Here is a 16,245-nt window from a genome sequence, read left to right on the forward strand (position 1 = left end):
TTTGATCACATTCCTGACTTGTGCCCTGTAGGTGGTGGACAGGCTTTAGGGAATCTGAGTTACCCACTGCAGTATAGGCAGTCCCTGGGTTGTGAATGGGTTCTATTCTGGAATCTGGTTGCAAATCGAGTTGTACGCAAGTCGGAACAATGCAGAACAATATAAAGTAGTGGTTGTAAGTACAAGAAATATTCATATGTCAACTCTTTAAAATTATACCTTTGTATGGGATTGCATTTGTAAGTATGAGTGCTCATGAGTTGGATATTCCTCGTGCCTTACCTGCTCTATGTTATAGGTGCTACTTAGATACAAGTTGTTAAGCATCAGCTTGACTATGAGTGAAAAGAAAACTCCTGCAGCCTTCAGCTTTCATTAACATTGTTTACTTTCAATGTTCACTTTACACATTAAGTATAAATATGATTTTTAAAAGACTGGATTTGCATTTTTACAAAAATAATACATTGAAACAAATCAATTCTAACGGCATTTTTTTCCTCTAGATAAAAAGGTCAGAATTCTTCTATGTCCTCGGCAGTAAAGAAATTGCCAAAATATCAACAGACAAAACTATACCAAAGACCGGACTGTCTCTGCTGCTGGGTCTCTGTGACCTGTTGCCTGCAATTGTACATAAAATGGCAAGTACCATTGAAAATCAGCTGGAACTGAGATTACTAAAAAGTTACACATCTTCATGACGAACAATTTTGTACATTACAAAATAAGAATTATTTTACTATAACTTTTGTTTGAAAAATTCAGTTTGACCGAGAATCTTCAGCAAAAATGTAAATTAATACTGTGTATCTGACATTAGAAAAGTTACAAAGCAGTAAAATACACCAATTGTAAGATAGAATCAATGTCTTCAATAATTATACATTTTTATCTAAAATTCTGGAAAGTTTCAATAACACTGTTTTGTCAAATGAATGTTCGGAGGGAGAGAACGGAAGGAGTGGTGGATCTGAGGGAGTTTGGGACAAAGGAAACAGAAGGGAGTAGAGAGGAAAAAAATGATTGTCGCGAGAGAACTAAAGAGAGACAGAGAAAGTGAGACAGCAAGAAGGTTCAGAAGAGATTTATCAGGATGTTGCTGGGAATGGAGGGTTTGGGTTATATGGGTAGACTGGAAACTTTTTTTTGCTGGATCGTAGGAGGTTGGGGGGGTGACCTTATAGAGGTTTATAAAATCATGAGGGGCATAGATAAGTGAATTGCAGGTGCCTTTTACCGAAGGTGGGGATTTCAAGATTAAGGGGCATACTTTTAAGGAGAAAGATTTAAAAAAGACATGAGGGGCAATGTTTTATACAGATCACCCCTTAGCCTTTTCTAATCCAGAAAAACTAGCCTCTTTAGTATTTTTTGGTAATTATTCAAACACAAGGGGTTTGTGTGTGGAATGAACTTTCAGAGGAAGTGGTGGATACAGGTACAATTACAACTTTTAAAAGACATTTGGATAAGTACATGAATAAGAAAGGTTTGGTGGGATATGGGCCACACGCAGACAGATGGGACTAGTTTACTTTGGAATTATGGTTGGTCTGGACTGGTTGGACTGAATGTTTCCATGCTGTATGACTCTATGAAGATGATAAGGACTGAGAATTAATGAGGGAAAACAATGAGGGAGAATTAAAGACCTTAAAAGGAGATGAAAAAAAGAGAACAAAAGAAGGTGCCATTTTGTTGTTGTGAAATGTATCACATATATATTCAGGATCACAATGGGAAATATTTCAATGATAAGAACTTTCAAACACTTATTGTAAACCTACTGTATTTCCTTACTTTGAAACAATATTCATAATTTTAGTCCCTCTTTTTCCTCAGCCTGTGATACAATTATTTAGTGAGGCAAGCATTTATATGGTCGACCTACAAATCCGGGAATGTAGGACTGTGGTCCTTCACTAAAAGAAAAATCTCATGTCGATAAGGTGAATTCGTATTCAGAGGTATCAGTTAGAGATGGTGTAAACAAAATCTAAAGGTGAATAAAAATGTTAATCTTTTAAAAGATCTGCACAGAATCAAACAGACTGAACATTTCTTGAGTTGTGCTTTTTTTTAAACTAGAGAAAAAGGCAGGATGTAAAATTGCAGATAACAGGAGAATAAATTAAAGCTTAGAAGATGTAAAATCAGTTAAGGAGTTCGGGGAGCGGCTTAAACAACAGATGTAATAACATGGCTAGTAGTGGCATGCAGTTCAATGTAATGAGCAGAGATACAAGATTATCAAGTTGTTCATTTACTGCTTGTTATGGAATCTTGCTGGGCACAAATTGGCTGCCGTGCCTGTCATCTACCAGGGGTTGCATATGTCCTAAGGCACAATAGGTGCTATTTGAATGCAAGTTTTTCATTCTTTCCACCAAAACAAAAGGATGCCCATGTTTGACTGGAAGAATATCAATATAATCTAACACATGATTCAGTGCAATGGCTTGCCAATGGGAACAGTTTCTGGACACCAGTTTAATGGAGAACATATTTGATTTACAATTGAATTTCTTGTTGGAATATGTGCAGGTATCATTAGCCAAATGGCAAAACACCACCTCTGAACCAGGGCAAATGTATTAAACATGCAGTGACTTGATGATACTTGTTTCATTCAACGTAGCACATCATCGCAAATCATTGCACAATGATCACCAGAGTTTTCAGGAGATTCACAGTTTGTCAAAGCAAGATTAATATAATGAGACTGTAAATACTGTGACAGTTTATAAAGTATGTAAAAGCTCTCTGAAATGCTGGATAGATAATTTATACAAAGCGGACAGTGACTGGACTAAAGCTGAAGATGTTAAAAAGAACCAAATCTGCCCACTTTTTATAAATCTCATTATAAAATCTCTATAACTAGTTATATTTAACTCAATCAGACATGGGGAAATCAGTCCCTCTAATGTGCACAAGGTAATCCTTTTGTGACATCCATTAAATGACTATAGGAGCATTGAAATCTGTGAGAAAATGGACATGATATATGATTCCAAAACCATAGCTAAATCTGTGGAGAGTTAATGCAGCAAAAACATGATCTGAAGTATCCAATCAGAGTACTCCAAGGACCTGATTATAATTATAATCACAGAAGACATTCCTCAGAATATACAAGTAAAAAATACCAGTGATGAGAACAGAAACTGACAAATACATACTCCCTTGAGGGAGTATCACTTCCAGAGAGAGACATTGGAAAATTGAGGATATGCTCCCCATGGTTCTCTGTCCATTATTAAGGATTTTTGCAATTTCCCGATAAGGGCTGGTGGTGGGTGATGCTGGAAGTCCATGATTGACAAAGCAGCCCTCTTCTGTCATCTTAAAGCAATGGCCCTGTCACTGTGGTATAAGTAATAATCTGGAAATCAGCAATATCTTTATCTGTCAGCTCACTTCATTCGAAGAGGATTCCTTGGAATATTCAGCCCTCATGCCATCGTTATTTTCCTACACAATTAAACCTGGGAAATGGCCAGTATAACAAAGTGAAGGTAAAATAAAACCTTTCTGCTTTGCTGGCCTCTGCAGCAGAGTGTGTTAGTTTGTCACACAAAGTGCAATGTTTACTGCCGAGGTGAAATCAGAGGAAACCAGCAACAACAGGCAAAATCCGATACTTCTGATATGAAGGCTCATTAAAATTGTGTCGCAGCTCTCAGTAAATGATGAAGAACAATGATTTGGCAAGTTTGCTTTAATTTATTTAGGCTGCAGATCTTTGAGCTTCACTTGAGCTCTGCTCTGATTTCGTTGGCCTATTGCTGGAATTTGTAAGTATACTGCACCCTCCCTTTTCTATTTCAAGGTACCTCTGAGCCCCTCTGACCTTACTATTCACAGCTAACACAAACAGAACCATCAGACTGGAGGATATGGTCGATTTCAATCTCATGCTGAAAGGAGGGAATGTTGTCACTGAGATAAACTTGTTCTCATTAAGGCACTTAACACTTGTTTGACTTTTAGATCAAACATAGTCCAGCACTTCATCATCCCAAGTTGTTCTATTAACAAAAACTAAAAGAACTGCAGATGCTGGAGATCAGAAACAAGAACAAAAATTGCTGGAAAAGCTCAACAGGTCTGGCAGCACCTGCGGAGAGAAATCAGAGTTATGTTTCGGATCGAGTGACCCTGCCTCAGTTCTGGACCTGAAACATTAACGCTGATCTCTCTCCACAGTTCTCTCCACTTCCTCAGTTCTGACGAATGGTTACTGGACCTGAGACATTAACTCTTGATTTCTTTCCACAGGTGTTACCAGACCTGCTGAGCATTTCCAGCAATTTCTGTTTGTGTTCTATTAATATTTATTTCTTTTTAATGAGTGGCAGAATGTGAAAATGTATCATTTCAATGTTCCCAGAAGTAGAAGAGCAGACCATTGGGAGCGGCTCTCAGAAGAACTATGGAGGCCAGATCATTCAAGCCAGTTTATTTTCCCCAAATGTCTTCAGTGATTTCTCCTCATCACGTCGATGATTTGTTGATGCTGATCAGTGCATACTCTTTGGGTGCATGGTCAGTGGGCATGAGGAATGTTCCAGGCTTTTAATGATCTATAAGCCAATGGGCAGCCTTTAATGACTGGTTTCAACTTGAGGGATACAACAAAGCAGGCAAGTCAGAACATGTTTGTATTTTGTTCTTTTAAGATTTAGCATCATAGTACAACAATTTGCAACCTCTCTAACCATTGGTTATTCCCACCTAAATGAGGCCGAATATTTGAGTGACTGATTTTTTTAAGGCTTTGAAATCAGGATCTCCTGATCAGGAAAGTCTACTACTTGAGAGCTGTAACATTTTTTTGGAAACAATCATTTCTAATAGCTTGCTTCTCCAACTTGCTGATGAGGCCTGTACGTTACTTCAGTGCAATCCTGTTCCACCTTCTGATTTGACACACAGGTTGTTCCCGACAATTGGAAGTGCTACTGTCCTTTGGTATAACGGGTTACATCAGCTTTCCCAGTCAACAGCAAGGGATCTTACTCCTTGTAGTGCCATTATCTGGGGATTTGAAAAGAAAAATCTGGTAGAATGTTTTGGGTATCGTAGAGATCTGTGAAGCTGGTTTGTATCTTTATGCACTTCTCTTCCGTTTTGGCAGGGCGGAGGCAAAGGTTCGAAAGGGTTTGTTGGCTGACTCTCCACCTGTGCGGACCAGACCGTGAACTCTTCTTCCATGGTCACCAAGACCTGCAGTGAGACTTGAACTTGGAGCTTCTGAATTAGATGTATTGGTACCACCTACTGTGCCACAGGAGCTCTACAAAAATTTGAGATTCATTTTCAGAGAAAGGTTGAAGTCTACCGTTATCCTTTAGGTGCATGAGAAGATTGATGGTTGTGAATAATTGTTTTGTACAGAGTTCAAGAGGGTCCTAAATACGATTAGAGAAAATCAGAATCAAAAACGTTCATTTGAACCAAAAATCCCAACTGAGACCGACTCCAAATTCGAACACTTGCGTTTCTGTTACAATTGCACGACAACAGGCACGTTCAAAGATTTAGTGGTGCATTCACTGGACATGGCTTCCTGCAAATGATCCAATCTGAGTCGGGAAAATTCAAAACGAGTTGAATAAATCAGAATGCATTTCTGATTGTTGGTCTTTCCCCATTTTACTGGGGCAAAGCTCACGGTAAAACATACTTCATGGAGAGCAAACAAGCAAAATAGTCTACCAGCTGGGTTATTTTTGTATTCAACTGCCTGTTGGCCAATGTTGTGTCTGAAAATGAGTTTAAAACCTGTTCGCTGCATCACAAGCAGACCTAATGTCATCATGGAAAGGAAATGGTTGACAGCATTATTAGACAGCATTATTATTTCCTGAAGAAGGGCTGATGCCCGAAACGTCGATTCTCCTGCTCCTTGGATGCTGCCTGACCTGCTGCGTTTTTCCAGCAACACATTTTTCAGCATTATTAGACTTTAAAGTACATAGGAATGGGACAAATATTTGACTGCATTCATCACCAAATCTACCAGTCATCAGTGAGTATGAAACCAGTGCAGGAAGTACTGGATACTGAATGGGCTGGTTTCCAGCTAACTAATCCAGAATCTTCCACCAGACACCTTCATTATTTCCACCCTTCTCTTCCAGAAATATCAATATTTAACAGTAGCCCCAAATTGGTGGATGCAATCTGGAATGATCAAGACTACAAAGCTTTGGAATGTTGATCGAATCTCCACAATAATTGCTTTTATTGCAAATCCCCATGTCATTACCTTTTTAGCAAAGGTGTGCCCCTTTTCAACTTATGAAGTTCGCGTTGATTGAATTCAATCTGTTTCTCCTGTCAAATCACTTCCGTCATTATAGGGCAGTGCTGTGCTCCAAGGAATACCAATCAGATTTTGTTCCAGCTTCAAAGGGGGATATTCACTTCAAGATCTTTCAAAATCCCTGGATACCAACTGGGGTAACTCTGTTTCCTTCCTCGTGTTTGTTCAGCACCTAGTTCCCATTTGGCAATTTCACTTGCAGCCAACGCATTCATTGGAGATGTTGCCCATCCCAGGAATTGCACTTAATCAGGTCAATCAAGATTTTTATTTTCATTTTCTAGGCTGTCCCTTCTTTAGAATTTAACTATAATCTGCCTTCATTTAACATTCACAGTTCAAATTTGGTTAAACTGTACAAAGTGTTTTGCTTCAAACTTCCAGTAACAGATAAAAAGGAGATTTGCTTTGGCTGTAAATTTTCTGGAAACAAAAAGAATTTGCTGCACAAGTGAGTTCCTAAAACAAACCCCAATTCTTTAAAATTCTTTTGCTATTTTTGTTCTCGTGTGAGGCCTGTGCAAGCCAGAGCACAATCTGAGACAAGACATGTGTGGTGAATAGGAAAATACTGTTCCAGCAGGAATTTCAAGGTAAAGTTTGGGCCAGGTTTTCTCTTTTGCAATGTGTTCTCTGTCAGTCTGCTAAAGAATTTAGCTGCAGAGGAGGCCAGCCTCGGACAGCTCCGTAGAATTGTTCTGTGTACTGGCTGGCTCAGCGAGGTTTTCTATGGAAACCTCTGGATACCAGAAAGGTGGTTTTTGGCAGCCATTTTGTTTTCCTTCTTAATGCTGTTATCCTGGGATTAGAAGAGAGGAGATGAGTGGAGCATCACCAGGCTTGAAGAGGACACTAAGGAAATAAACAAAAAAGAAGAATAAGCAGCTGCTGTTAACGCAAATATTAAGAGTTGCCCCATTAACCCTGAGGCAAATATTCCAGGGCTTGAAGCCCAAAATAAATAGGATCAGAAGTAGGCCCCTTTAGCCTGCTCTGTCATTCAATAACATCATGGCTGATTCAACATTCCTTGCGTCTACTTTCCAAGTTTATAATCCTCGATTCCCCATCTGATCAAGAATTTCAGCTTTAAACATACACAAGGATTCTGCCCTCACAGCTCTCTATGGCAAGGAGTGCCAAAGACTTACATCCTTCTGAGGGAAGAAATTCCCCCTTATCTCAGTCTTAAATTAGCACCCCTTTATTCTGAGACTATCCTCTCTGGTCCTAGATTCTTCCATGAGGGGAAACATCCTCTCAGCATTTACTCTGTCAAGCTCCTTAAGAATCCTGCATGTCTCAATGAGATCACCTCTCATTCTTCTAACCTCCAGTGAGTAAAGTCCCAACCTGTTTAGTTTACACACTCAGCTTGAATAGAACATTGGTAAGATTGTAAATTTCGAGCCTCAGATTGCCCATCCTGAAACAGCATCTTTTACCTCCAACGTCAATATATTTGTGAAAGTTTCCACTGGATGGTAGTTCCAACAAAATGGGAAACAGAAGTAACTGAAATCTCTAGTTTAGATTCCCCACAGTTTGGAAACAGGCCCTTTGGTCCAACAAGTCTACACCGACTCTCCGAGGAGTAACCCCCCCCAGTCCCATTCCCCTCTGACTAATGCGCTACAGGCAATTTAGCATGGCCAATTCACCTGACCTGCACATCTTTGGACTGTGGGAGGAAACCAGAGCACCCAGAGGAAACCCACGCAAACACAGGGAGAATGTGCAAACTCCACACAGACAGTCGCCTGAGGCTGGAATCGAACCGGGTCCCTGGTGCTGTGAGGCAGCAGTGCGAACCACTGAGCCGGTACACACAGCGACCAGAAAAAAGAATTTCCTCACTCCATGCCCTTCCACCATATCAATTCTGTCATCCGATAAAGAAACAAAATGACAATCTTACAACTCCTTCTTTCTACATTGCTGATGAAGCTTTTTATCTTACTCTGATCAAGGCAAATACAAGAATTCTAAATTTCAAATCATAATAATAATTTATAGTAGATAATTAAAGGGTGCTGTCTGGTTAGCCAGTCAATTCTGATTGGCTAAGGCATTGCCATGGAGAAAGCAATGAGAAATCACAGGCTCCTTAAACCCCCTGGTACTTCTAAAAAGGCACAAGGTTTGACAATGTTGCCTTTGTTTGCAGAGATTGGATCCCTGCATACGAATATGCGCTATCTCTAGTAAGTGTAAATGAGCTGTGTTACAGGCTTGATTGATTCCCTTATGGTTTGCTAATGTAACCATAAGCACATTCAAGATTGTTCAGCCAGTGTTGCCCAATCATGGAAGCACATCTAACTATAGGCACGTTGTTTTGGGATTTGCAAGTGTAAGTTGGTTGAATATGGTCAGTTCTTTGCCGTGATGAACAACCAAAAGAATATGCTAACTAATTTGATTAGCCAGGCATTGAGATGTGCAGCCTATGTACCTGCATTGCATTGGCACTGAAATTCCTGTTTCATAACACTGGTCAGTTGTGTGGTCAGCAGAATATTTTTCTGGACTGCGCAACAAAATCCTCTTAATGGAAAATACCATTGTTCTTAACATGCAGAGCACAGAACATAGTCAAGCAACCTGAGTTTCAAAACCTGGAGGTTACAGGCCTTTATATGTGGATTTTGTGATCATTGGCACCCAAATGTTTATATTTACAATGAAAGAGTTATAGAGATGTATAGCACGGAAACAGACCCTATGGTCCAACTTGTCCATGCCAACCAGATATCCTAAATAAATCTAGTCCCATTTGCTAGCATTTGTCCCACAGCCCCTCAAAACCCTTCCTATTCATATCCCCATCCAGATACCCTTTAAATGCTGTAATTGTACCAGCCTCCACCACTTCCTCTGGCAGCTCATTCCATACACACACCATCCTCTGCATGAAAAATTAGCCCCTTTGGTCCCTTTTAAATCTCTCCTCTCTTACCTTAAACCTATGCCCCCTAGTTTTGGACTTCCACTTAACAAAATATTGTTTAAGGACTGTGCAATGTAAAGGCACATCTTGTCTTAGCATAGATCTGGGCAAGTATCCAGCTGAAAAACTCTACAGTTTGTACCAACACAAAGCGTCACTATAATACAAACTGTATTGCACAACTGGCCTCTTGTTTCACTTCACCAATACAGTTTACAACAGCAAAAATAGCCATTCAACTCACTACATCTGTACTGGTGTTAGTTGTTCAATTGTTGGAACTATTTACAATAACCCCATGTCCCTTTTCATTACACGTATTCCATGATATTCTTCCTTCTCAAATGTTAAACCATGTTACATTCCCCACCCCAAATTGTAAAATATTTAATGTTCTAATAGCCAATGTGGAAAAGTGTCTTCGGATGTCCCACCTTGGTTCTTCTGGTAATAATCCTGAGTTTATTTCCTTTAGTTACCGATTCACCAACCAGTGGAGATAATCTGTCACTGTTTGCCCTTTCAATACCTATTCGTAATTTTGGGGAAAAAAAAATCAGAAAACCAATTTTAAAACAGTCAATAATTTTTTGCCAATATAGTGAAACCTTCCAGAACCCACTATAAATAATAAAATGTGCTGATGTGGCCAACACTAACATCTGTGTTATCAGGAAAAGGCAGAGGTGAGCTCTAGAGAACTCACTGCAGAATACTAAGTCTCCAAATAAAGCCCGTAAAAGGAAATATACCTTCTCTTTGTTTTTAATTCCTCTCTGCCCTAAAATGTCATTCAATATGTAATCCTGTCGCTCTGCTATAAGAATTTCATGTGCTTGCTGACACCCTCCTTAAACAATTCTTTTATGTACAACAAATTGCTGCAAGGTATCCTATAAAAAGATACGATGCTATTGATCTTATTTCATGGGGAGAGTAATGCCAAAGATAGCTTTTGTGACCGGCCTAATTTATTGGAAGTGTAAACATAATAATGCATAGATAAGAAGACGCCAGGAGATGTCATTAAGACCAGACCCCTGTGAATCGGGCACTGGCAATACAAACATGACTTATCCCTTAAAGTGGGTGCAATGGTTCCCAAACTAACAAAGCCATGGGAATGCTCTAGCAGTTGTCTTACTTGGGCAAATTTGTCCACTCTGATAATATACGATTAGAGACTTTAGAGGAATACATATATCATCATTCATTTTTATATATGCATACAGTAACACTAAGGTGATTTACACTGAATGCTCATACAATAAAGAGCAAAGATTAGCAGGATTGACGACTTATTTACATTTGTAAATTCAGTATTGTGGCACTCCTAGTATTGACCTATGTTCAAAGAGAGCACAGGGCAGAGATTGAGCGAGAATACTGTACTCTTAATTCCAATCTGTACTCCTTCTAAATGACCATTCTCACTGAGGGATAGCAGCGCCAATTTTAATTTTGTTCCCATCTGTACATTTACCCAATAGAACAGGGATGGGTAAGAGTTCAGAGTTCATCAATCCTTGTATGAGTGACTTCCAAAATCATAAGGGATTGTGTGACAGCTACCTTTATCCTTCTTGTACCAGTTGAGGTGACATGTTGGACTCTCCTTCCCAACCTCTCCCCTTGCCTGAGGTGTGGTGACCATTAGGTTAAACTACCACCAATTGTCTCAGTCTCTAATGAAAGAGCAGCCCTCTGGTCTAGAAGGACCATGGTAGCTTTACCTTTACATTTATCTCTGGCAGATAGTGGCATTCAAATTTTATTAAAAATTTGGAATGCTGGTCTCAAGGTCGTGATCATGACAACTATCCTCAACTGTTGTAAAGACTCATCTGATTCACTATTGTTTGTTAGGGAAGGAAATCTAACAGCCTTATGTGGTCTGGCCTACATGGGTCTCCAGATGCTTTGGTAGCTTCTTAAGTGCCCTTAGAAATGGCCTGGCAAGCCACTCAGTTCAAGAGCAATTAGTGATGGACAGCAAACCCTGACTTTTCCAAGTGATGCCCATGCCTCATGAAAGAATTAAAAAAGAATACACACTTAGCAAGTGTATGTCATTCCTCAATAATCTGCATTCCTTCCTGCTTCACCAATGCTCTTCCCCATGTTGTATATATAATATGCTCCTTCTCCAATTATTTTCTTTACTCTGTCATGGGCTTTCCTTCTAGATTATATCCATTTATTGTCATTTTTCTGTTATATGAATGTGCTTTTGCCTCAAATATTTCCTATAGATTCTCCATAGAAAAGTCTGATCTTATGTATGCATGCTTGTGTTTGGTTCTGAAATAGATCCAAAACATTCTATTCCTTTACACTGACAATTTATGCAAGCCACGTGATTTCTGAAATATATTGGGCCTGCTATTTCTCTACAATATACCCAGGGTGTGCTCTTGTCACGCTAGCAGTACTGTTTGCTGTTTCTCAGTAACACGCTTGGAAATTACGACTCACATCACAATAGTAAGTCACAGGGCACGATGCAATGATGGAATCACATGACCCAAAGTCATATTAGTTTGACTTTCATTGACCTGTCATTCACGTAAAACAGAGGGGAAGCTAGTAATCATCTTCTATCGTCTCTGAGGACAGACATAGGGAGCTGATGGGGTAATGGTAATATCAGTAGACAAATAATACAAAACTGGGTGGCACGGTGGCACAGTGGTTAGCACCGGTGCCTCACAGCACCAGAGACCTGGGTTCAATTCCCACCTCAGGTGATTGATTGTGCAGAGTTTGCACATTTCCCCCGTGTCTGCGTGGGTTTCCTCCAGGTGTTCTGGTTTCCTCCCACTCACACAAAAACGTGTAGGTTAGGTGAATTGGCCATGCTTAATTGCCCGTAGCGTTAGATGCAGGGGTAAATGTAGGGGAATAGGTCTGGGTGGGTTACGCTTTGGTGGGTCGATGTGGACTTGTTGGACCGAAGGGCCTGTTTCCACACTGTAAGTAATCTAATCTAATAAACTGCAGTAATATGGCTACTGTCCTGGGGACTACAGTAAAACTTGAAGTCAATAAAACTGTGGAATTAAACGCTTGCCTAATGAGGGTGACTCTGCAAACATTTTTGTGAAGAGAACAATCTGGTTCACTAGTATCCTTTTCAATTTCCTTTCTTCAGGAAAGACACAATTAGCAGCTAATAATTTTGGTCCCTATTTCTTCTGCTGATCGTCACTACTGTTAGATTTTAAGAAGTGCCAAATTTTCATTAAGCAATTTTCATTAAGGGTTCAGAAAACATTTACAAGGATGTTGCCAGAATTGGAGGATTTGAGCTATAGGGAGAGGTTAAATAGGCTGGGGCTGTTTTCCCTGGAGTATTGGAACCTGAGGGGTGACCTTATAGAGGTTTATAAAATCATGAAGGGCTTGGATGGGGTAAATAGACAAAGTCTTTTCCCTGAGGATGGCGAGTCCAGAACTAGAGGGCATAGGTTTAGATTGAGGGGGGGGAAAGATACAAAAGAGACCTAAAGGGCAACTTTTTCACACAGAGGGTGGTGCGTGTATGAAATGAGCTGCCAGAGGATGTGATGGAGGCTGGTACAATTGCAACATTTAAAAGGCATCTGGATGGGTATATGAATAGGAAGGGTTTGGAGGGATATGGGCCTAGTGCTGGCAGGTGGGATTGGGATATCTGGTTGGCATAGACAGATTGGACTGAAGGATTTGCTTCCATTCTGTACATCTCTGTGACTCTAAATGGTTAAAAAGTGTAATTTCAGAATATCAGCACTGATCCCCTAAAAATCTGAAATGTGCAGAAGAAATGACAAAAATCAGGCTTTGTGTGAGGAATTTTGTCTTGATTTAAATTCAGGGACTATTATGGTCTATGCCCCCAGGTAATACTCATTCTCTGGGTTCAAAGGTCAGGGAAGAGGTGGGGCCGAAGATGCTGGATCTTCACATCACTTTATGGACTGTCCCTGAATTTCCTGCAATCGACTGTCTTTGTTAAGGAATGAGGAGAACAATGTGATCACCAGCCATTTTCTCAAAGAATCCCCATCAGGTACTTAACAAAGCTAACCTTCGAAATGGGTAGAGTGGTGCTGGAAAAGCACAGCAGGTCAAGCAGCATTTGGGAGCAGGAAAATCGATGTTTCAGGCCCTTCATCAGGAATCTTCGATATGCACCACCGTCATCCCTCACACCAGAGGGTCTGGCAGTGAATTAATACGGAGCTCAAAAGGTGCCTGGTTTTGAGTTCACATTTGCCACGACTTACTGATCAGATCTTTGTGGCTACCTATACCCAGGAACTCAGATATGGGCCTTTCAAACCAAGAGCTGTGTCATAGAATGCAAGAGTCACACAACATGGAAACAGACCCTTCGGTCCAACCAGTCCATGCCGACCATAATCCCAAACCAAACTAGTCTCACCTGCCTGTGCTTGGCCCATATCCCTCCAAACATTTCTTATTCATGAACATGCCTTTTATGTGTTGTAACTGTACCTGCATCCAACACCTCCTCTGGAAGTTCATTCCCCACACAAACTGCTCTCTGTGTAAAATAGTGGCCCCCATGTCTTTTTAAATTCTTTCTCCTCGCACCTTAAAAATATGCCCCCTAGTCTTGAAATGCCCCACCCTAGGGAAAAGAGACCTGCCATTCACCTTATCTGAAAGTCTCATTATTTTATAAACCTCAACAAGGTCACCCCTCAACCTCCTACGCTCCAGTGAAACAGGTCCCAGCCTATCCAGCTTCTCCTTCTAACTCAAACCCTCCATTCCTGGCAACATCCTGGAAAATCTTTCCTGAGCCCACTTCGGCTTAATAATATCCTTCCTATAACTGGACACAGTACTGCAGAAGAGGCCTCAGTAATGTCCTGTACAACCACAACACCATGTTTAAGGATGGATATGGCAGACTGGGCCCCTCACAAAAATAAACATGTTAAAGACTTCACTGAGGAATTTTGGGTGTACAGGAGTGTGGGTGTACACTGTTCAGTGCTAGTTTTAAAAGACAAAGACTTTGAAATGACTCATTCTCATAGGAAATTCAAAGACTGTACATGAAGTGATGTAGAAACCCAGCAAAATGGATCTCCACCCCCTCTTCCCTGACCTTTGCACCCTGTGAATGAGTGTTGCCTGGGGGCAAAGGTCATGGTGGTTCCTGAATCTAAATCAAGAAGAAATTTTCTCACACAAAGCCGGTTTTCTCATTTCTTCTGCACACGTCGGACTTTTAGAGATTGGAGCTGAAATTCTGAAATTACACATTTTAACTGCACCTTAATAAAGATTTGGCACTTGCTAAAATCTAACAGCAGTGAGGACCAACAGATGAAATAGGGATCAAATTATTAGCTGCAAACTGAGGAACAAGCAATCTCTCCTCTTTCTTCCCGGAAGGAAGGATATTAGATTAGATTACTTACAGTATGGAAACAGGCCCTTCGGCCCAACAAGTCCACACCAACCCGCCGAACCGCACCCAACCAGACCCATTCCCCTACATTTACCCCTGTACCTAGCACTATGGGCAATTTAGCATGGTCAATTCACCTAAGCTGCACATTTTTGGACTGTGGGAGGAAACTGGAGCACCCGGAGGACCCGGAGGAAACCCGGAGGAAACCCATGCAGACTCGGGGAGAATGTGCAAACTCCACACAGTCAGTTGCCTGAGGCGGGAATTGAACCCAGGTCTCTGGCGCTGTGAGGCACCAGTGCTAACCACTGTGCCACAGTTTCACAGTCACCTTGTTCAGCTATCATTTAATTCCATAGTTTATTGAATTCAGCTTCCAGAGATTTAAATGGTAGGATTCAAATGACTCAGGGTAGGAGAACTCAAAAATAGAGGGTATGGGTTTAAGTTGAGAGGGGAAAGATTTATAAGGGACCTGAGAGGCAACTTTTTCACACAGACGGTGGTTCGTATGTGGAATGAACTGGCAGAGAGTGCTAGATGCAGGTACAATTACAATATTTATAAGGTATTTGGACAGGCACAGGGGAAGGAAAGGTTTAGAGATGGTTTGTTGGTGGGGGGGGTGTAGTGTTGGAGGACATCCTTCTGAAATCAGAGTATTAATGGTTGAAGTAAGAGACAAGATGTGTGTAATACTGAACCCCATAGAGTCACCAAGAAAATGGACACAAATGGCCAAACTTGTAGCTGGAGACTAGAGATTCCTCAATCAATCTGTACAAATAAAGGTTTAATTCAATGTAAATACACTGTTCTTCTAGTTTTCTTGCCTAAATATTGGTAATGATTTGATGCAGTGGTTGTAAATAATCCTTGCTGCATAATTGTCAGGCTGTCCATGTATTTAGCTCTCATGTTAGAAACCTGTTTTACATTGTGTTCAACTTTCTTTTCCAGTGGATTATATGTAACTTGTTTGAAAAGCTTTTACTGTAGCAATATAGGTCATAAATAACATGGAGGCAGTGGTGATGTACTGGTAATGTAGCTGGGCTGGCAATCACAGTACCAAGCTAATGCCCTAGGGGTATGAGTTCAAATTGCAGCATGGAAGCTGGTGGAATTCAATGGATAAATCTAGAATGATACCCCTTGGACTGTAATGGTTCACAAAGTGGTTCGCTTTACCACAGAGCGCTTCAGAGAACATCACCGGGACACCTGCACCAATCAACCCCACCATCCTGTGGCCGAACATTTCAACTCCCCCTCCCACACTGCCAAGGACATGCAGGTCCTGGGCCTCCTCCTCCGCCACTCCCTCATCACTCAACGCCTGGAGGAAGAACGCCCCATCTTCCCTTCGAAGCACTTCAACCCCAGGACATCAATGTGGACTTCACCAGTTTCCTCATTTCCCCGTCCCTCACCTTATCCCAGCTCAGCACCATCCTCATGACCTGTCCTACCTGTCAATCTTCCTTCCCACCTATCCACTCCACCCTCCTCTCTAACCTATCACCATTA

At 40.9% G+C, this 16,245-nt stretch overlaps 1 protein-coding gene across 8 annotated transcripts in view; it reads right to left on the minus strand.

Annotated features, from left to right (window-relative positions):
- Positions 1 to 441: 441 nt before the first annotated feature.
- hnf1ba (HNF1 homeobox Ba) overlaps positions 442 to 16,245 on the minus strand; it is a 155,324-nt gene continuing 139,520 nt past the window's right edge. For 7 of the 8 annotated variants that reach the window (XM_072589802.1, XM_072589801.1, XM_072589797.1 and 4 more), the window contains 2 exons: positions 9,719 to 9,813; positions 442 to 7,186 (listed from right to left, as the gene is read on the minus strand). In XM_072589802.1, coding sequence (XP_072445903.1) covers positions 9,760 to 9,813 — 54 coding nt within the window. In that variant the 3' untranslated portion in view covers positions 442 to 7,186; positions 9,719 to 9,759. The remainder of the gene's footprint in view (positions 7,187 to 9,718; positions 9,814 to 16,245) is intronic. The other variant, XM_072589796.1, reaches the window with a different exon arrangement.

The sequence above is a fragment of the Chiloscyllium punctatum genome, chromosome 19 (genome assembly GCF_047496795.1).
Source record: "Chiloscyllium punctatum isolate Juve2018m chromosome 19, sChiPun1.3, whole genome shotgun sequence".
Classification (NCBI taxonomy): domain Eukaryota; kingdom Metazoa; phylum Chordata; class Chondrichthyes; order Orectolobiformes; family Hemiscylliidae; genus Chiloscyllium; species Chiloscyllium punctatum.